Raw genomic sequence first — 23,083 nt, forward strand, 5'->3', positions numbered from 1 at the left:
AAATCGGTGAGCACGTCATTACACTTCCGAAAAGTGGCGTGGGAAATAAAGCCACGTGTGTTATGTTGACCATGTTTGTGTATGTGTGGGGTTTAACATTCGCGTCAGCAACTCCTTAAAGAGATCACCTTTAATTTCTTTTCATTTCAAAGCTCGAAACTTCTTTCACTATCAACACTTAGAAGAAGCTATATTAAAACAGTAACTACTATATATCGATGGTTATGAATGGATATTCCGATTATCTCGCATTAATAATTGACTATATGAACTTCAAAGTGTCATCATGAAGAATCACAAAAAAAAATCATACTGTATATACAACGTCATCATAAATTAACCCTTTAAGCAACATTGACGAGATATTTCGCCTCTTTAAAGGCTTTTTATTTTAGCATTGACAAGCCCAAATATGTATTTTGCAAGTTGATTTATCAATGAGAAACACTTTTCCCTATACCATTTACTTTATACATGATGAAAATTGGAAAAAAGCCTACTCCTACTTAATTGAAAAAGATATGGCATTTTGAAGGGGGTTAGCGCTTTTGCTATGTCGCTGTAAAGATTGACAGATTCAAAATCCAAGTTTTATGACATAATTTTGACTAAGGCCGGTATTACACTGTAAAAGTTTGATAAAATCCTTCTTATAAAACTTAAAAAATCCAACCAATAAAGCGCTCGTAGGTTACATTCGAGCAAATGCCACCGATAAGCTTATTGGTTGAATTTTTCATGTTTTATAAAAGGATTTTTATATTTTATGGTGTAATCCCGGACTAAGGACGGCATTACACTGTAAAAGTTTGGTAAAAGTGCTCTCATAAGACTTAAAAAATACAACCAATGAACTGATCGGTTATATTCGAGAAATGCAACCGCTCAGCTTATTGGTTGTATTTTTCAAGTTTTATAAAAGTTCTTTTATAAAACTTAAAAAATTCAGTAAATCCGGGTTTACACTATAAAAGTTTCGTAAAAGTTAATTTATAAAACTTGAATGATTTAACCAGTAAGGTTATCGGTTACATTCGAGAAAATGCAACCGATAGCCTTATTAGTTGAATTTTTCAAATTTGATAAAAGCACTTTTATAAAACTTGAAAAATCCAACGAATAAGCATATTTGTTATATTCGAGCAAATAGTGTAATTTCGGCCTAAGAGATAAAATTTCAGATTACAATGACAGTAAGTTAACAATTGATTGAATGTGTAGAATCAGTGATATCTAGAGATCTCGGATCGAAAATGGTGTTCTGGAAAGCTGAAGGATGTATAGAAAAATGGATTAATCTGAGTACTAAAGTTCAATTGGATAATCCTGTAAGGAGCATGCGTAATCATAGGCGTACGCAGAATTTTCTCGAGGGGGGGTTTAAGATTTTTTTTCCTTCTGGAGGGGAGATTTACTTTTTTTCTTGCAAAATAACACTATAATCTTGGCTCATTGCGTACGGCAATGTGCGTAATTAATACGATTAGAGGATTGTAGAGAGGAACTGACACATATAATCCAAGAAACTCTGATAATTGGAAGTATTCCGAATGTTATGAACGTTTTTCTGCAATTCAGGCAAAAATTCTAAAACGACTATTTAATTTTTGTCACATTTATTACCGATGTATACATGAAAATCCCTCCTTTTTTTGCACATAAATTTCTTTTAAATATGACGCTAATTCTGATTGATATACTGCGTACTTATTATTATAAACCTTTCGCATTTTTTTTAAATTAAAAATCTAACTTTTCATTAATTTAAATAGTCTGGTCATTAATTTAAATACTGGTCAGCAGTGCAAATAACAAAAAGTGAATTCATAGTTTACGGTTTCAAATCAAAAACTGATTTCATATGTATTGATTGTCTTGGAATTTTATATTTCCAGGATAAACTGCTACTGCATGATTCATTGTTACTCAAAAACTTAAAATTTTCGAAATTCGTGATGTACAATCGTATGAGAGGGAGAACCGCGGATAAATCTCATTTTATATACAGCCCTAAAATATTGAATTGCAATTGTTTGAATTTTATGGCAATTTTCTTCAAAAAGGTTATACGTATTTTCATTAGATTTGAAGAATACAAATGAGAACAAAAAATATAATAATCTCCCAATTGATTAAAAGTATGAAAAAAACCCCCATGAGGGAAAAGTTCTTTTTGAAATGTGTATGTTGTGATCTCAGAGTGAAACATGATCCGTAAGAAATGGGATATAAACATACGTAGATTTTTAAAAAAAATGCTATTATTCACAGTTGTTGTTTTTTTTTCCCAGTGATAAAACTATATCAATTTATCATTCGAATGATGTTAGTAGAGGAAGTGGAAAATATATAAAAAGAGAGAAGAGATTAAAAGACACACACTCAAAAAAACGTTTGATGGTTTTTTGTAAAGAGTATCATAGGGGACGCGAAAAGGCGGTGTCTAGACTTATCTTTTGGGTAGGGTTTTTCCAACGTCGGGCGCCGTTTAGGACTTTGAGTTGAAGAACAAACGCGCATCCGGGAAAAAAAATCGGAATGACAGATACATGTAGCACAGCCATGTGTACACCATGTGTGTTGGAAATTTTCACATTTCCGACCACTCTCTCTCTCTTTTTTTTAATTTTCCTATTTTTTTATTATTATGTTTAAAGCATTTGTATTTTTGCCTTCAGACTTCAACCCTTTCGAAGACTGCAGTTAAATAGAAATATAATAAAATGTAAAAGGAAAAACAAAAGTATTTACAACCAGGAGTGAGATTTTAAAAAATATATAGAGTGGACGGAAATGTTAAAAATGTCATCAGTCCTATCGTTTCATCCGTCAAAAATAATTACATCGACGTATATGAAATACATACGCATGTAGAGAGAAACGATGTCACTCTCCGCTTTTCATACGAAGTACGCTTGGTTATCCAGGCTTTCGTACTTCGTATGAAAAGCGGAGAGTGACATCGTTTCTCTCTATATGTCGCCATCTGGGGGCTAACGTCGTAAGGGCTATTAGCTGAGCTTGGAGGCTGTCCATGCGCAGTCCCGTTCAGCATTCATACATATGCTCTAAGGATTGCAAATGTCTGTCCTCTGTAGTTCAATGGTTAGAACACTCGCCCGGACAGTGAGAGATTGGTGGTTCGATTCCCCACAGAGGAATGTGAATTTTCTTTCCGAACAACATCTCGATCTCCGCTTGGTTATCCAGGCTTTCGTACATACACGTGTTTTAAAATATTTCCGAGAGAGTGTTAACATTATACAGGGTGATGCCTTAAGTTCCTTGGTCGCAAATTATTAGCAAACAGTTGATTCTAGAGACATACATCCAATTAGGAAAAAATATCTAAATAACGTGTAGTCCCCAGATACGTCATTCATATTGCAAAGGGTGGTATAGTAAACTAGCTGTTACTCGCGGCTTCGCTCGCGTGGATTTGGTAATCTAAAAATTGCTTGGCGATGATTCCTTCCAATAACATTTGAATCCCTCATGATCCCCGTGGGTGTTGCATTTCCAGAAATCCCATCTTGGCGAGTCTCTATATTATAAAATATAATACTGACCGAATTTCATATTTATAGCTTCCAGGGTTTGGGATCAGCGATGATTGCCCCATAAAACCTTTGAACCCCTCCCTATGTCCTACTTACAGTATGAATTAAAAAAAAATCCATCGTTAGTGAGTTTTAACATTACAAAATAAAACTACTGACCAAATTTTATATTTATAGCTTCGGCGATTTAGGCTCCCATTATTATCCCATATAACCCTTGAGCCCCTCATGACCACTTTAGGGGCGAATTTCGAACCCCCCCCCCCCTCTTGGTGATCCTTTACGACATGAAATAAAACTACTGACCAAAGTTCATAAATACAGATAGCTCCAGCGGTTTCGGCTCGGCATGATTTTTGTGTATAACCTTTGAAGTCCCTTATGACCTTCTTAGGGGTCGAATTTCGAGAAACCCTTCCTTAGTTGGTATCTTCATGAAATAAAACTACCGACCAAATTTCATATCTATTACTTCAGTGGTTTCGACTTGGCGATGATGAATCATTAAGTAAATCAGGTCATGTTGTTTTATATATATAAATTATATAGTAAGCAAAAGTTGTATATTATAATAAAAAAAATTACTTTTTATACGGACACCCTATTAAAAAGCTGTTGCCATGCTTCTCCGGAGGCCAACCAAAAAAATTAAAGTTTTCAAGCGCAATTATCGCTGAAATATTTGAATTCAAAATCACTGGAAACGAGGGAAAGAAGCGCATAAACTAATGGACAAGCTCATTATATGCTATTCTTTCCCTTCTTATCAGCGATTTTTTGAATTCAAATATCTCAGCGAATAGTGCACTTAGAAACATGAATTTTCTTTCTTTTGTTAACCTTGGGAGGGACAGGCAACAACTTTGTCTAATTGGATTTTTTAGGACAGGGTAACCAAATGAAAAGTTAATTTTTTTTTAAATAATTATACAACCCCTTTCGATATGAATGACGAATATGTAGTCTACACGTTATGCAGATAATTTTTCTAGCTGGAAGTGTGCTTCTAGGTCCAACGGTTCACCAGTAATTTGCGGCCAAGGGACTTAAGGAATCGACCTGTATGTGTAATATTCACAGTGAAAATCATTAAAATTAATATTATATTTAAGAATGGTCTGTCGTTTTTATTTATCGAATAGTTAAAAGCGACGAGATCCTTATCTAGCCTATTCAATACCTATAGATACGTATTTTGATATTATTGAAATGATTATTACCAACTGTAATTGTGCGTATTTTCCTGTTAAATGCATAGTATTTTATTGTCCTCGATTAAACAAAACGAACTAATACTTCCAAATGCATTTTGACGAATTTCAAAAGTTTCTAAATACGCTACGTTATATCATATGAATAAACATTTATCGTATACATGGAGTGTTTCATAAAGAGTTTCCAAAAGCAGAAAAAAAATTCTATGGATTCTGAAAGATATGAGCAATGATTAGCAAACCAAGACGAAATCATTTACGTTAGTGGCATTTCTGTGAAATAATAGTTGACGCGGAAACATATAAAAAATTTTATACGGCCCTGTCGATGTGATTTTTGTGATCTGTAAATTTGGCCTCTCTTTATTGCACTGAAAAAAATTATGATATTTTTGGATAAAATTCACCGAGGTATCGGCGATTGAAATACATGATTACGTATCAAAAGAAACTGTCACAAAACTTTTTAAGTAGCAAAGAGTCAATAATTTATGGCGAATTTTTATCTGATTGTTACGGAGTAAATTTCTTTTAGCATAATAAAGAGAGGTGCAAATTTTACTACAACAATTGACCCTTTTTGATTGGATACCGTATAAAAATTTTGATTTTTAAATCTCTCCTAATTGTTATCCTACAGAAATGCCACTGTCGTAGATGAGTTTCCTATACTGCTTATTATTTTTTTTAATATTTTACTGTGATTTTAGAATCGACCGTTGAATTCTTTTCAGTTTCCTACGCTCTTCATAAAACATCAAGTACGAATACAGTATATAATTCAAAAAGGTTGATTGTTCAAATTTTCCAAAAATTTTTGTCAATTTTTTTTAAAAATTTTGCAGCTTTATAAACTAAAATTCAAATTAAATTAAAAATAAATATATCATTTTTCTAGGTTTGATTCAGTAAAATTTAAAGATTGAGTAATGAAGTTCAATCCATATTTTGTGATTCTTTATTGTTCTTAAAATAGATCAATTAATAGTATAACTATAAACCGGGGTAACTTTAGGACAAAAATTGTACATTTTTGAATACGGTATTCGTACTGTGAGTGTTAGTATGATTTCTGGAAGAAAATACGTTTTCAATATTGCAATTATATGAATTCACTTGAAAGCGACATTATCCGGAACCCTAAAAAATCTTGGTCTTTTTGTAAAAACTTGAAATTTCGAAAAACTTTTCCAAATGAGATGTCTTACCTTGGCAAATATTTCTCTGATGCTTCTGAAATTGCTGAATTTTTCAAAGATTTTTTTGGCTTTGTTTTCCGTAACTCTAAGCGTATATGTGTTGATTATGTCAATGATTGTGATTTTGCAGACAACCGTTTTTTTAGCCCTATTACTGAGAATGACGTACAAAACTCAAGGGTCATAAAGGCCGCGGTGATGATTATATACCACCTTTTTGTGTAAGAGGCTGTGCCCCTATTTGACTATCCACTCGCTACTACCTTCAACCTTTCAATTAGTTCGGTCTGTTTTCTTCCCTTTGGAAAACCTGCACCGTTACGCTTATTTTTAAAAAAGGCTAATACTGATGTATTGAATTATCGACCTATAATTACAAAACGAGTGCCATTTTCACAGCATTTGAATTTGTTACTCATAAGATAATTTATAGTCCTGTTCGATCCCGGATCTCTGCTCATCAGCATGGTTTCGTGCCTATACGATCTGCTAGTATGAATTTTGTGGTAATATCTTAGGCTATTGCTCAAGCTATTGACAGAAACGAACAACTGGACGTAACCTACACTGACTTTTCCAAAGCGTTTGATAGCGTTAACCATACTATCCTTCTTTCAAAAATTAGGGCTTGGGTTTTTTAGGTCACCTCACTAACTAGTTCGAATCCTACCTCATAGCTCGATACCAACAAGTTTTAATAGTGCCAAATCTCTCTCTTCCCGTTATCCTTGTCTTACTGGTGTTCCTCAGGGGTCCATTTTGGGCCCGTTGCTTTTTATTTTATTTATCAATGATGTGGAAAATCATGTTAATTGTAATTATTTGATATATATGCTGATGATATCAAAATCTTCCTAGTCATAAATAATATAGAAGACACTGAGACGCTACAAAATTCTGTTAAACTACTCAGTTCATGGGGTAATACCAATAAGTTAAACCTAAATATTTACAATTACAAATGTGTTTCTTTCAGTAAGAAAAATAGCCCTATCCTGTATAATTACAATATTGATGGTCAAACGCTCGAAAGAGTAGAGTACATGAAGGATCTAGGTGTTACTTTTCATAGAAGTTTTCAACCATCATATTAATGACATTGTTTTAAAAGCATCAAGAAATATCGGTTTCATAATTCGCATCAGGAAATTTTTTCAAAATGCAGAAACCTTTCTACTTCTTTACAATTCATACGTTAGATCAGTTCTAGAGTATTGTTCGATAATCTGGAATATATATTACACTCATTCAATAACGTTAGGATTGAACTCACACAAAATAGGCTTTTGCGTTTTGTTTATTTCAAGAAATTTCAAATTTTTGATTCTCGAATTCCTACAGAAATACTCGGATCGGCTTTAAACTATGAATCACTTGAAGTCCGCCATCAGAATACATCATTGATCACCTTCTTTGAAGCGCGGTAGCCCAGGTCGATAAGATACTCGCCTAAAGTATCAAAGGATGTTTAGAGGTGTCGCGAGTTCCTTGTCAGAAACTTTCCTGACACAGGCATACAACAGAAACGGCGACATGACCACAGAAAAGGATTGCTACCGCAGGGAGTCCCACATCGAGGGGTTAGTGCATCAACCTCTTGATGAGCATAAAAAAGGCTGCCATTCGGAATCGGCAATAAATTGTAGGTCCTGTCTAAGTAGCCTTCGTGTGCAGAAAATGACCGTGGTACGACAAAAATTGTCAATTGATCACCTTTTTTCTGAAAATTCTGCATTTCGACTTTGAGGCTCCAGCCATTTTAGCGCAAATCAGTTTTCACTGTAATAACATCAATCTTCGTAACCGAAATCTCTTCTACGTCCCACTATACCGAACTAAAGTGTTGGAAAGTTCTCCTCTCTTTTTCGTTTCCTCTGGTCTGGAAGTTCTCCTGTGCTTTTTTGACATGCTTTTTTTTTATACAAATACAAGTACAAGGCCACAACAGGCAAAATGCTCAACGACGTGGCTGAGAAAAAGATGTCCATAACAAATATGGATGTCATATATTTCTAAAATACAGCAACCCAATTAAAAATGCAATTATAAAAACTAAACAATATCTGTGATAATCAATATCTGTAATATACATGATAAAATATTATGCAAAGCCCATAAAAAATATTTATGGTTATCTTATTCTAAGTATGTATAGCTTCTCGATCTACCCCAACATGTTTACCGTATTTCTTTTTAAGCGTGTCAATTGTGTCAGAATTTACTACCACCGGGGGTAAGTTATTCCATTTATCAACAACCGTATTAGAGAAAAATTCCCTGCAACACCACGGCTTAGAATTACCCCTTATTAATCGATACTGGTGTCCCCTTGTCACAACAGTCGATATTAATAATTCATGGCCCATCCTATCCGTACCGTTAAAAAATTTGAACACTTCAATCATATCCACCCGACCCGAACATCGTGAGGAGAGGTTAGTTTTACCCTACTGTTGTGTATTTTGCCCTTGCGTGTAAGGTAGCGCTTCAGCTTAACATTGCCGTTATGCAGTGCTGTGGGCGCCCAAGTGGCGTGGTGGTAAGATGCTCGGCTACCACCGTAAAGGTTTCTGTCACGGTCCAGGATTCGAACCCGAGGGAGGATATAGACAAGGTATTTTGCCTAATGAACTTGAGGCGACCACCAATAATAGACAGCGCCTCATTTCCAGCCCATCTCATTAATGGTAGTAAATTGCGATATAGCCAGAGTTGGTGTTTGGTGGAGTAGCGTTATGCAGTGCTAAGTCCTGATGGTTGAAGACTATGGATTTGTATCTTTAACAAAAACCCCACGACGGACATTAAGAGGAAGAGGGACGGCACCCCCCCCCCTTTCCCGAATCAGAACTTGACTCGGGGATTATTCCCGTTTCGCCCTGCCAAGTATGATACTAGGCAAGACTGCAGCGTCTGATTTACGAAAGTCAACCCATATAACTTCGGGTGGGCCAGGAGTTCATCACTAAGATATCCTCCCCCGACACCTGCGTTCTTCCAATGTAAACATTTTCAAAAAATGAAGTCTCTCTTCATAACTCAATCCCCGTGTGGCAACAAGGACACGCGTAGCTCTTCTCTTCGCCCCTTCATCCAAGTTTATGTCCCTCTGTAGGTACGTTCTCCTAAACCTTAACAGCATATTCCAGTCCAGGACGAACTAAGCCTCGGAAAAACGGAAGAATGACGTTAGAATAACGCGAAAAGACCTTTTTGAAAATGAAATCGTACATTCTATTTTTTTTCCTTTCATGTATCTATACATTTTTTTGTATTATATTTATTTGTGGAACTTTATTATTATTACTATTTGTATTATTCTTGGCCCTTCTGTATTGCAACGTGCTGTTTATGTTCTTTTTTCTCACTCCACTAATTGGGCTTATGCCTGTTGTGTGAGTTTATCAATCAATAAATAAATAAATGAAATATAACCACAACCCTCAGCTTGCTTACCATGTCCGATTATTTAAAATTATTTATGAAATAAATAGGGAGAGGCACACAATTCTCTGTTGTCCTAAAGTTACCCTGCATTCCGTGGGAACTTTAGGACAAGCCTTTTTTTCTACTCTGTTTATGGAAGAACTGGAAATTTTATTTTTATCCATCAATTGAATAAAAAAGTTAAATGAATCTGAATGAAAAAATAAATAATTACAAGTCAAGGTTTAACCTTTTTTTTCAAATACAGGTGATGGGAAGTTGTAAAAGATTGACAACAATTCTTCACTTATTTACAACGTTTAATTGAAACACAAAAATAGGTGGAAATTTTACAAATATAAATTAAAATTAAATTAAACCTATTTCTTCATGTCTACTAGAAATAAATCACTTTTAATTTTTTGGGGTACAGTAAGTTCTTTTATTAAATTCGTAGCAGGGTACCAAATTTGTTCTTTTCGTTTGACCAATTCCAACATTTTCCTGTCATCCTCATACAATTAACTGCGGATTCGAAGGTCAGAACAAACGAAAAAAAAAAGTTCTAAAATTACCAAAATTTGGACATCTATGTTCTAATATGTACCCCGTTAAATGTAATATGTCTACATTTTATTACGTAATAAATTACCTAATTAACATACCAAAATAATTCATAAAGTAAATTAATCATTATAAATTATAAATTGAGTAATTACTTTTTTTTCACTTGACGTACGATTTTAACTCATTAGTTTTAAGAGGTTTCACAAAGTTATAATACTCACTAAATAGAAGAAACAAGGCGCCAAACAATCAGAAGCATTACTCAGAATATATTTAAGCACCTCAGCCAACACCCTCCAAAAAAAGAGGTGTTCTTTATGGGGTGTTGTCTCAGTGCATTCTACTAATTGTTGTGAGCATTTTTAGATCAAGAGCATGACGATAGCACGAAAACTCAGCCAGCCACGTAATTTCAAATATGAAAATAATGCTTGTCCAAAGTCACCCCGCCTCTCTTAAAGTTACCTCGATTTACGATAGCTAATATACGTATATAAGTAGATCTATAGTAAATACATTTTATGCAGACCAGACTTAAAGTGTCTCTATTATTAGAAATTTTTTTACATGGGACAGGTATAGCAAAAAATGTATGTGATCATGGTTTGACAATTTTTTTAAGCCCTGGAATTGAATAATTAGCATCGAATTTTATCTCCTGACTGATAGGATGTATAGCATTCCGAATATGAAAATAATTATTTTATATGCAAATGATGTGCATTTATTGAGAATATTTTGTTGATCTTAAACAATCAGTTTCAAAAGATCTAATAAACATGGCGGTCTGAAAGGCGTGTGCTTATATGCGAGATTCTCCTTGAGTTCCAAGATAACCGTAAACCGCAAGCTATAATGTATTAAATCGTGCTATCATCATACAACAACGTCCAGAAGTAAAGAATAAAGCTTATTGCTCTTTCAGAGAACCACATTATCTCGCCCCAACCATAACTCTTTATATGCCAATCCTGAAGTATTTCTTTCTATTGTGCATTTGCTACATATAATCATAGAACGAAAAAAATCACCTTCAAAGAACTACGAGTTCGCTATATTATTGGAAAAAAAATTGCTAATTTTATAATGAAGAACTTAGAACCATCGATAAGTGAAACGGCAGTGAAATTTTTTTAGAAATTATTAATAATACTGTATTCAAAAAAAGGATACTTCGTTGCAGAGGACACATTCACCATAAAAATTTAAAATCCAAGTGTTTTCCGCAAGAGCATCTAAAACAAGCATATTAATGGTGAAACTCTTCAAGTCTACTTTTGAAAATACAGTATTCCCTGAATTAGCCGGCATGCCGTAAAACTCGCTGACACAGCTTTTTGAATGTTGGAGTCTGGTCCGTTCCCGGCATGTCGGGGAAAGCGAGGTTTAATAAGGACAACAGATTTCATTCAGATAATTCAATGGATTCTTACAATAAAGATATTTAAGAATTTTACAGAATCTGATTCGAATTTCCCTGTATGTTCGAATTCCGGTATGTTGTCTCCCTCGGCATGTCGGTTGATAAGCGGGGTAATACGGTATATATTTATTCCTAACACGTATTTTTATTGGCGTATTTCTTTAATTTCTGTATTTTGAATGTTTAAAATTACTTTGAAAATATTTTTTTTAATATTCCTTACATATTTTTAACTTAACTATCAAAATCAAGTTACCGTTATGCATTTTGAAGTATATTTACCAATGTCTAATTTCACTCATCATATTGGTACATTGAAATTTTGATCGCAAGAAATTCTTCAAAAAATTAATGATAAGATATACGCGCAAAATCCAAAAAGAGATTTATGTTAATGGCGATAGAGAAAAGCTTTGATTTAGTGTGAGATTTTCATTCGGCAATGAAATTTACCATGTTTTACCGTGGTCATTGATTATCTTTTTTTTTTTAATCATGCTTTTAATTCAAAATTTACTATCAGCCTCTACGGAATAGAACATACTAAAAAATATTATTCAATTTTTTTCTGATGTCAATTAAGGGCGACTATTGATTAATTTTACCCTATCAGATACACAATGCAGTGAAAGAGTGAAAGGTTAAAATATAATGCCAAAAGAAAAAATAATTGGGTATAAATATACTTCAAAATCTCACGATGATTTTAGCAATAATAAATCATGTTCCTTTCTTACAAAATTATAAACGATATGAGAAAAATGAAACCTGATTGTATGAAAATTTGTCTCTGAATTCTCTGAACACGTGCAAATAAGTCAAACTTATTGCACGTGTTGACACAATATTCACAATGAAGATGTTAAACACAACCTATTCGATAAGTGATGATGGCAAGTTGAGAATACACTCCATAAACAGCACAAATTGTAAATTTTAGGTTGAAGAAAAACTGAAAAAATAACACTGAGGAAAACAAAGTACTGTAATTACCTTTGTTAGCAATCACCATATCTAGTTGAAGACACAGGAGAACAACAAAGCTTAGATCCATCGCACGAAGTTGAGCTATGATATTCGCGTTTAGATTTTTGCTGTCAAACCTCAAGACTAGTAACGAGAGTCGCTGTCTGGTCGCGAACTATCAAAAAATGAGAAGAAACCGCGGACAACCCGTAATGGCCTTCCGAAAAAGACGGCAGTAAGGGTGAAAAACCACGTGCTGTTACTTCAAGCAGCCACTTGAGATCTTTCTGAGTAAGACCTTCTTGAATAACTGGTGGGCATCTGTCACGCTGATCCCTATATACTGTGTCTCACTGAGAAGTTTTGAAAAAAGCGAGCAGAGGGCGCGATGGGGTAAAGGGCCAACACACGATTGGGTGAAACTGAGATTCAAAGGAGAAAGAAAATGTCTTACAATCATGGAAGAAAAAAAATTAATGTCTTTTCTTTTGACGAGATTGATAAATCCTTCTGCTAAAGTTTCTTTGAAGAACTTATCAATAGCCGATGACAGAAACATACCATGTGTTCGGCATTTACAATGAGAACATGTTTCGATCTTTCATGGATACGATAGTCTCTTCATATGCTCTTTGCCCTCTCCGATCAATTCAAAGATGTTACCGAAACAGCAGAAAATATACATAAGTGAAAAAATCCGACCGTATAATAAGAAATAAAAGAAATTTTCATGGGAAAATGGCATAAATTATATACTTGAATAATACTAGTATGAATTATTTTTTCTAAACAACCATCCAGACTTTCCAAAATAATTTTCCGACGTAATCACGTCATTTGAAAAATTAATTTTAAATTCATTTCGAGCAATTTAGAAGATTCCTGAATTCGTGTGTATAAAAATATTTTTTGCACATTACGCGAAATATTTGTACTGATTTTTCCAGAATAATCGATAAGTTTTCGAAAAGGGAAAATTAGAATTAAATTTTCCGATTAAAATGAAATCGGGACTAAATGAGTTGATATCAATCTAGGAGCTGGACTTATTAACTAATTAAGGCGAAATATATGTGTAGTCTTTGTTTGGTTTTTGTTTCGAATTGTTGCAATGAAAATTCACACTTCAATAAATTTATTGTAGATTCTGTGAAGAGAACGATATTGAAATATATAAAATTCTATCTTAGTATATATACACAAGGTCTTTTACGAAGAGCGTCGGAAAGAAATAAAAACACTACGCTTCGTTCTAGAGCTCTAATAAAATATTGGAAATTTTTAGCAAAACGAGGAAAATTTTTTTCTCTTATACGTAGTTTCACTCCTGTAAGATGATAACTTCCGAAAATATAAAAATCATCAAAATTATTACATTATACAGTGTTACCAATTTAAAACAAAACTAGTCTTTTTTCAGAGGCGTTTAGTCAGAAAAATAGCCATTCAGCTGCTAGTGGGAGATCTAGTCTTTTTTGGAAATTTTCCTGTGTAGTCTAGTTTTGGTTTTCTTTCCAATAATGTGGATCCTTTCCAAATACCTATGTAAATCCCTTTATAAAAAAAGTACTCTGATAAATTTTCATTAAATGGAATTGAGAGTTAGGAATGCCAAGGTTTTTTTATAATTTGGACCTACGCAGAAAGTCACAATTTTCAGTCAGAGTTAAATCTTATTAATACAGAATCAAGAAACAGAATCAGTACAGACATGGCTAATACTGTTTTGAGATCCGTGCTGACCTTGAAGAAATAAATTGTGTTATAATTTTGGACTTTCTGCATTGATCCTGAAAAAAAATTCAACTAAGACATGCAAAATGCAAATGTTGCACTGAATTCCAACCTCTCTATCAACTTTAGCTGAAATCATATTAAACATTTTCTTTTATGTGATTTTACCAACTTTTTATAATTTTGTATTAACATAATATACCATATTTCCATAATGAATAATGGCTAAAATTTAGTTTGGCTGTTTAGGTCCGGTTTCCAGTTGTTTTTGACGAAGAATCTAGTTGGAAATGTTTTTTTTGACTGTTGGCAAAATGGAGGCCCAGTCAAAAAAGATGTTTTTTGATTGGGTAAAAAATAGCATGTAAATTGGTAAAATCTGCTCTTAGAAACCAACATTAGTTTAAAATTTTGCTGCACATATATCATTCTTTTCTGATGTCACCTAATCCGCATCTCTGTACGAAACTTTTCGTACGAAAATACTCGTTCAAGTAAAATTAGACTGCTCAAACAATTTACTTAAATTTATTTATTACATTTATTTATTTAAATTTATTACATTTATTTATTTAAATTTATTACATTTATTTATTTAAATTTATTACATTTATTTATTTAAATTTATTACATTTATTTATTTAAATTTATTACATTTATTTATTTAAATTTATTACATTTATTTATTTAAATTTATTACATTTATTTATTTAAATTTATTACATTTATTTATTTAAATTTATTACATTTATTTATTTAAATTTATTACATTTATTTATTTAAATTTATTACATTTATTTATTTGAAATTTTCACATTTATTTAAATTTATTTTACATTTAATTATTTAAATTTATTGCATTTATTTATTTAAATTTACTGAATTTATTTATTTAAATTTACTGAATTTATTTATTTAAATTTACTGAATTTATTTACTTAAATTTACTCAATTTATTTATTTGAATTTATTAAATTCATTTTCTCTCTCTTCTCTCTCTTATGGTTTTTTTACCACTTCACCATATAATAATGGCCGTAAAGCTTTTTTAACTGTTAGCATGGCAATATCTCAAAAACAAGAGCCAATAAAACTTTTTCATGGGGTTCATTCGTGTTTAGCAGGTCAAAACTATTCGGATTGTATATTTTCCTGTCGGACGCAATTTCATTGTTGTCAAGTGGTATTATATAGGGTAATTCAGAAAAGATAGGAAAAACTTTAAAAGGTGATAGTACTCACCAATACAAACAATTGTCATCAACGAATGCATGGTCTAACATGAAACGCAAACACGTTTGGAAACGGCCGTCCGCAAACGTTAAAATGGCATTCCTGTTGAAATTTATCGGGAGAAAAAGAACATCATACATGCAAATGTAACCTGGGGAAGAAGAAATCGTATGAAAATCCGCGTCACAGTGAATAAAAGGCGTGGACCTGCATCAGACCGGGAAGCAAGAAAGGATCCCGTTTCACACAGCTGCCGATGCAAGCGCGCAAATGTTTTCGGATTGGGCAACCGCCTGTGGAGGAAAACGTTCACCGTACATTCGTGCTGCCTCTGTGGTACTTTGCAGCGCCGTAAAGGAAATTCATGTCTGCTTTTTCAGTATTATTAAAATGCGCCATTATCCCGTACGTTACAACTGTTAGAACGGTTAAACGCTGGAATAACTTGACAGGGCTGGTGTCCGCGCCTTTTATTCACTGTGACGAAGATTTGCATACGGTTTCTTCTTCTTCCCCAGGTTACATTTGCATGCACGGTGTTCTTTTTCTCCCGATAAATTCCAACAGGCATGTCGTTTTAACGTTTGCGGAGCGGCCGTTCCGAAACGCGCTAGCGCGTTTGCGTTTCATGTTCGACCATACATTCGTTGATTACAATTATTTGCATTGGTGTGTACTTATCTCTTAAAGTTTTTCCCATCTTTTCTCACCCTGTAATTATATTTATTATCATTTTCTTCTTTTCATAATGTGTAGATGAATGGTTAAAGGGTGGTTTTTTTCACGTGTAGGCTTTTATGAAATTTTGAACTAACATTTTTGTTTCCAAATAGAATCCGAAATCATGTCACGAATTTCGGAGCAAACCACGTACTCCTACGACAATTTTTTCCAATTTTGTTAATTTTTAAGAAATATATAGTCACTTTTGTACACTGTATTTCTCCAAAATAGGTATTTTCGTTTTAACACCAATGAAAAGTTCACAGCTTTTGATACCGAGACATCCCTGGAAAGCTTTAGCGAAACCCTGAGGTTCCGCGGAACAGTGGGAAATACATGATCTCGAATATAAAACAGTGTTAGATTATGATAAATGATAGGATGCAAACGTTTTTAATAAAACAACTTCATTCCCAAAGGGTGTGCCAATGCACCTCAGGATGCCGCGAGATATTTCAGGGATATATTTAAAGCTATATTAAATGTATTAACAGGGATGTCATTTCCAGCTATTGTGCCACAACAATTTAAGGTGTCTCTAAAGTGTGGCGAGATATTTAAAATTTTCGTGTGTGTTCAAGGGTGGCACTGACGAGATATCTCGCGTCCTAAAATACCTCTTATTTTAGCATTAACAAGCCCAGATATTTTTTAAAGTTAGTTAGTGTTAGTTAGTTAGTTAGTTTTTTTCTCAATGGAATGGAAAACTTTCCCCGGTACCTCTTAATTCGCACCTAAGGAAAATCGGAAAAAAGCCAACTTAATTGAAAGAGATGTGACATTTTATAGGGGGTTTAGTGATTTCGGCTAAGCCACTTAAAGGGTTAAACCTCCAATATAGAATTTAAGAATCTATTTTTGCGTAAAGAGCTGTATTGATGTTTTAATTCTTCATTACCCGCCATTTTCATCCGCCTTTGTGATATCCTACTGTGATAATAATCAAAAAAGGGTATAGAAATACTTTATATGATACGTATGTTTATGTATATAGAGAGTATGTAGCGTCAAATTTTGATAGAGTTCATCCAGACGAGCATTTTGATATGTAACCGGAGAAGCGGTGTGTCTCTGAATGTAGCGTTATAGTCTAAATATAGACTATGACGCTATATTCAGTAATCCCCTAATGTATTAGTCTAATGTATTATGTCTTAGGGGCCATTCAAGTATTACGTAAGCAGATTTTTAGCAATTTTTGACCCCCCCCCCGTCAGCAAAAGCCAGCAAAACACTGACCCCCCCCCTCCCCCCTTGTCAGCAAAATATCGTCAGCAGCTTAGAATATTTCATATCTGCAAAAAGGTTGGTTGATGACGTAAGCAACCTTCAAACCCCCCCCCTCCCCCCTTGTCATCAAAAGTCAGCAAATCCGAAACCCCCTTCCCCCCTCGATGCTGACGTAATACTTTAATGACCCCTTATCAAATCGCTCGTCTCGACAATCTCTATCCAAATCTCCACAAATGTGACGCTGCGCACCTATTGGAACACCCTGTAAGTAGGTCTCACACGTGCACTAGTGCTAACATAAAGTATTATTGCCAGCAAACTGCTTTGATCAATGATTTCAATGAAGAAAAATTATACTATATATAATGTATGTATACAAGTACCTCTTGAGTAGCTATTCAAATTCCTAACGCAGATGTCATTTCGTTTGGTTTTCGAGAGCGGAGGATGTATGATGTATAATTGGTTTAGACGATCATTTTTTTATTACCGGCCATAAAACATTGGTGTATTTTCGACCATCGAGAGATTTTAATCGTGCAAAAATTCTTGAACATCCACGAATGCTTTAAAAATACAAGGCTTTATCAATTGCGGTTGTTTTTAATAGACGTCTTTTACGCTTTCAGGTAATGAAAAAGTCTGAGCATTTAAAACTACTTAGTACCCCAGGATATTCCCTAGGACAGCAGTTCTCAACCGGTGCTCTTTGTGCACTCCTTAGGATCTCCGCGGCCGCTCGATGAAAATAAAATAAATCATTAAATATGACAAATAAATAAAAAAACAGGTCTAAGGTGCTCCGCCATTGAAATTATATACTGAAAAGCCCTACGATGTAAGCGATATAGTGATACAGAGGTCACTACCGTAGGTAAAAGATCACATTATATAATAATAACAATTATCAAGCCAATGACGTGATCTCAAGCGCAGGCTTTCTAATTTTTCGAAAACCATATTTTTATGGGCATCTTTTTCATCCACCTCGTTGAGCATTTTGTCTGTTGTGGCCTTTGTATTTGTATTAAACAGGTGTTGAATAAGATCTGTCGGCAGACTTGACTCGTCGGTTTACATCAGTTATACCTTGCCATAACAGGTTCATTTGGGATTTACCTTTTCGTTTTAATTTGAGGTGTCATTTTAAAATTGAGAATTAATAGTTTTGCTTATATATTCTCCACAAATGGCTCAAATAAATACTGTAAAAACAGTTTTAAAAACTTGGATGACTGTTATTTCTTTCAGTTTCCATAGCCCCCAATTTTTATTCGTCTTACAAGATACCCAAAGCTGGTATTACCAGAGGCACCCGTATAAAGAAAACATTCAGGGGGGGGCTGAAAGTTGCCAGCCGTCCCATATATACGGGACTCAAGCTCTTGTGCGGGGAAGGGGGGAGTGTGGACAATGGAACTTCGGTGAACGAGCTTAATTCGTTCCATCAACGTTCTTGTTATCCAAAAATCACTCGTACATCCAATCTAGCTAGCTTCCCCATAAGAAGTGACGGAAACTCGTTCCACAATTATTCATTCACATAAATACGTTTCAATCAATAACGCAATAAAATATGTATAATAAATAATGCAATAAATATATATAGTATATAACGTCATAAATAAACATACAATATGATAATTTTTACAAATTAATCTACCCTAAACACTAGAGAGAGGAGTTTATAGGACGATTTATGGACTCTGTTGTTTGCAAACTTATTCTTTTTCGTGTGACTTAGAAAAAGAACCTATCCAATGACACTTGCTCTTGCTTCCTATTCCAGGATTTTTCGGTAATGGCAAATTGCGTTGCCGTTGGCCAGATTCATTGCTTTCTTTGCAACTGCTTTATTTGGGGAAGTGGGCCGGGGGGGGGGGGCGGGTCTTTTCTAGAAAATTTTGCACATAGTCTCACATTCTATAGATCTCTCTAATCTCATTTGGAAAGTGAGAGACTTTCCCTCTCTCACTTCCCTCCTCAGACGAGACACCGTTTTTATACTCTTGCTGTTGCGTGCAAAGGAGATCCATCAGTTCATATGCGGTCAACTTTTAGCCGTGTTCTATCCCTAGTTCTTGAATGTCATCCTCACGCGCCTCCAGCCCATGGTCTTCTCCAAGGGTACAATCTCTTGGACAAAAAATGGCTCAAAGTCACATTGAATAATGCAGTCAACCCACAGTTTTCTCCAATCAGAATTTAAAAAAAAAAAACTACAAGCTCAAATACGCATGGTTTCAATGCTAAATCTAGTTTCGTATCGTAAACAGTCACTCTCACACGTGTGTTCATTTTTCGAGTGAAGCACGCTGACCGCAGACTATATAGGGGAGAATATTACCCACAATTCTACAGTAAGTGTGTGGACGAAAGTAAAAAAACCATGAGCTCAGTTGTGATAACGTGAAAATAAATGAACAAAGCGCAAAATTGTTGCTCGTAATGCGAATCATCGCTCGTTAACCGAGTCAAAACTTTCTCAAATTTTTCTTCTTGTTAGGACGGTATTACGTTATAAAAATTGTAGAAAAGTTCTCTTATGAAAATGCGAAAATCCAACCAATAAGCGTCCCGGTTACATTCGAGCGAATGTAAAAAAATAGGCTTATTGGTTGTTTTTTTCAATCTTTGTAAAAGATCTTTTATCGAACTTTTATAGTGTAATCCGGCCTTATGCGAATTGGTCGTTAACCGAATCGCTTGTTAACAGAAGTTCCCCACTGTATATTCATTAACTATTGGAAGGGCTCATCCTTAGTCACAAAATTTATTTGGGATGGGAGTGGGCTTAAACAGTCTCAGCCCCCAGGTTCTGGTGCCTATGTGTGACTACTACCTCTAGTTTTAAAGTTTTTCTTAGGCCGAGATTACACTACAAAAGTCTTATAAAAGTTCTTTTATAAAACCTTACAAATGCAACCAATAAGGTTTTAGGTTACATTGGAGCGAATGTAACAAATGTAGGCTTATTGGTTGTTTTTACAAGTTTTGTAAAAATGTTTTTATAAAACTTGCAAAATATAACCAATAAACTGATCGTTTGCATTTGCTCGAATGTAAACGATCATTTTATTCATTTTTTCTGAGTCATCCTGTATAAGTATTAACTTGGATATATTGATTATTATACAAGTAGACATTGATAAAATTACATTGTATGATACATGGTAATTAGTTCAGCTGAGTAAAGGTATTTTTTAGTTTTGACATATTTTTTAAATAAAAATGAATTTCTTATTTGGACGTTTTTATTTTGGAGAATCTCTCCACAATTTGAGAACCACTGCTGTTCCGCGGAACACCAGTTGGCCACCTAGTACAGTGTACTAATATTCATATTTTATAATTGATTTCTAGATTATCTTTAGGATAAAAAAACAATAATGGATTTTTTATGCTTTTTCGCTTTTTTTATTGTAAATTTCTTTTATTTTATTAAATTTTCGTTTTTCCTTTTAATTTCGTCAAAATTAAATTCAACATTCATTTTAATATCAAAGTTGCATATTTCAAAATCTCTCAAGTAGGATAACCTTCAAATAGTTCCGTAGAAGTGATATGTTTATTTCCAAAAATGAAGTTCGTTATTTCTCGATATCTTATCATTGAACAAGTCTTGCAAATGATTTTTATTGAACTTTAACCATAGTACTTGACTTTAAAATGAACTTGAAATTTTCAGTTAACAGAAATTGGCGAATGGATCAAGTGGAAATATCCTCCTTTCTGTGCTGTTCACTTCCTTATTTTTTAATTGGATTGTCGATTCAGAATAAACAGTGTTTTATATGAAACACTCACGTTATGGCCAGTGATATTTCGAAGATAAGCTATTTTACATAACTAAAGAAAACATCACGACACTCACACTTAACGACATGATACACTTCGACATCAGTGACCATAAATCAAAATTAATTGTACTAAAAAAAGTTTGCTTATTCCCATCCATTTATTTTTGAACCCACTAGATTAAAGTTTACATTTTCTTTTCCTTATTGTCGATAGCGAGATCAAAGAAAATATTGTATTTGACCGTTTGCCGACTTCCTTCAATGCTCCATGCATAATCTATCTGTCACTGTGGTCATTTTGTGAAGTAGAGCAATTCCTATTGAGAACTGATGAATCACAGAGATGAGAAGTTCTCGACCAAACTCTTAAAAATGTTTGCATAAAAATAGCCCAAAGGAAGCTTCAAGAAAATCTCAAGTGTTTACGAAAGTCACCCCGAGTTGCACCCCCAAGCGCAACTTGGCTGATTGAAATGACCATGGGTCTGTTAAAATAAGCAAAGTCTAAACTACATGTGGTGAGAAGTATACAGAAACATAAGCGCATCCGTTGTGACCTTTTAAGGAACCGAAACCAACTCGTTTCTTGCTCTTATCATCGTTACTTTTTACTTGAAATACGATTTTCAAAATCTATTCATTTCAGATACGAAAAATATCGGGTTTTTTTTGCCGAGTTTTTTTGCTGTTCATTGGTTAATTATGAATTATTTCCCCCAAAAATTTTAAGCCAAATTATTTTCTTAAAATCAACTGGTTAATGCAGAGGTTAAATGGACTTTTTTTTAATTTAGTCTTTGGAAAAATCATGAGTATAATGTAGAAAAAAATGAACCTTAATACTACAAACAATATTTTAAACTGGGATGCTTAGTACTCCAGTTCTGATAACGGGAGCTCTCAGAGCCACCATAAATATTTTCGAGCCCTCCCAATGTTTCCAATAACTTTACATTTATGTTGTGGTACGGAAAAATTTAAAAATTTAGTATATATATCAGACGGAAGACTCTCTTGAATAAAAAATAACTGTATGATATGCCATTGTGCATAATTATTGGCCCAAACCTATTAGGCTCAATGATAGATGAGAGAAAATGGTTAATATTGGGCACCCTAGGAAAAAGCCATCTTAAGAGCTTCGTAGAGCTCCGGGCAAGGGGATTTTTCTGAAGCCCATACCTGGCTAGAAATGTCTGCCTATCAATTTACATGCTTACTGCCGAAAATTTTAACCAAAAGATCTCATACCCAGGCCGTATCCGTGTCTGGCTTTAACGTGATAGGTACTTTTGCTATTTCACTCAGCTTAAAATGATATACCATCACAGAAATCCGCAACATAATGTTTACATATACAGATACAAAATTCAGCCATTAACAACCGCCGATGAGAAAAATAAATTAAATAGTCACTCACTATGTGAAATAGTAAAATAACGTGACGACACTCAGTGATAAATATTATATGTGTAATTTATATTTACATAATGCATTTCGTGCACAAAATAAAGAATAAAAGTTAATCTTACTTTTTTAACTCAAATTCTTCCGATTTAAAATAATAAATCTCTTTTCCCCTCATTTAATTCATAAGCTTATGTTTAAGAGGTCTAATACCCCTTTTAACATGGTGAAAAACTATACTCTAGAAGAAAAATATCATTGAAAATATTACTTAACTATTGATGTATTTCAAATTTAGCACACATCTATTTGATTGCACTGTATATGCTATATCCTATGCCAGTACAAAGTTTTATATACCTCTAATATTTAATTTTTTTCAAATTTTGAAAAAGATACATTAATAACACATTGCTCGGACATGATAAAATAGCATGACATCAGTGTATATAATTGAATAAAAATTCATTCAAAATAAAGAAAACTGTTCGATTCATAAATTGATGCAAAAGATTTTTCATTGACTCAATTTTATTTAAATTTTAAAAGTAAAAACAAAATTAAATATTTTTCTTTTTATAAACGAAGTATGTATCAA

The 23,083-nt window shown here is 33.8% G+C and overlaps 1 protein-coding gene across 3 annotated transcripts in view; it reads right to left on the minus strand.

Moving 5' to 3' along the window:
* Nucleotides 1-23,083, minus strand: part of LOC149080070 (uncharacterized) — a 114,509-nt gene that overhangs the window by 90,009 nt on the left and 1,417 nt on the right. The window contains exon 1 of one of the 3 annotated variants that reach the window (XM_089239026.1): nt 12,383-12,641. The exons of the other annotated variants lie outside the window; for them this stretch is intronic. Within the exon in view, the coding sequence (XP_089095152.1) occupies nt 12,383-12,443 (61 nt within the window). The 5' untranslated portion in view covers nt 12,444-12,641. Of the gene's footprint in view, nt 1-12,382; nt 12,642-23,083 lie in introns of those variants that run through there. 3 annotated transcript variants of the gene reach the window in all.

Source organism: Pholcus phalangioides, unplaced genomic scaffold (genome assembly GCF_987345545.1).
Source record: "Pholcus phalangioides strain wild (caught in Gottingen) unplaced genomic scaffold, Ppha-v1.0 ptg000011l_1, whole genome shotgun sequence".
In the NCBI taxonomy this organism is placed as follows: Eukaryota; Metazoa; Arthropoda; class Arachnida; order Araneae; family Pholcidae; genus Pholcus; species Pholcus phalangioides.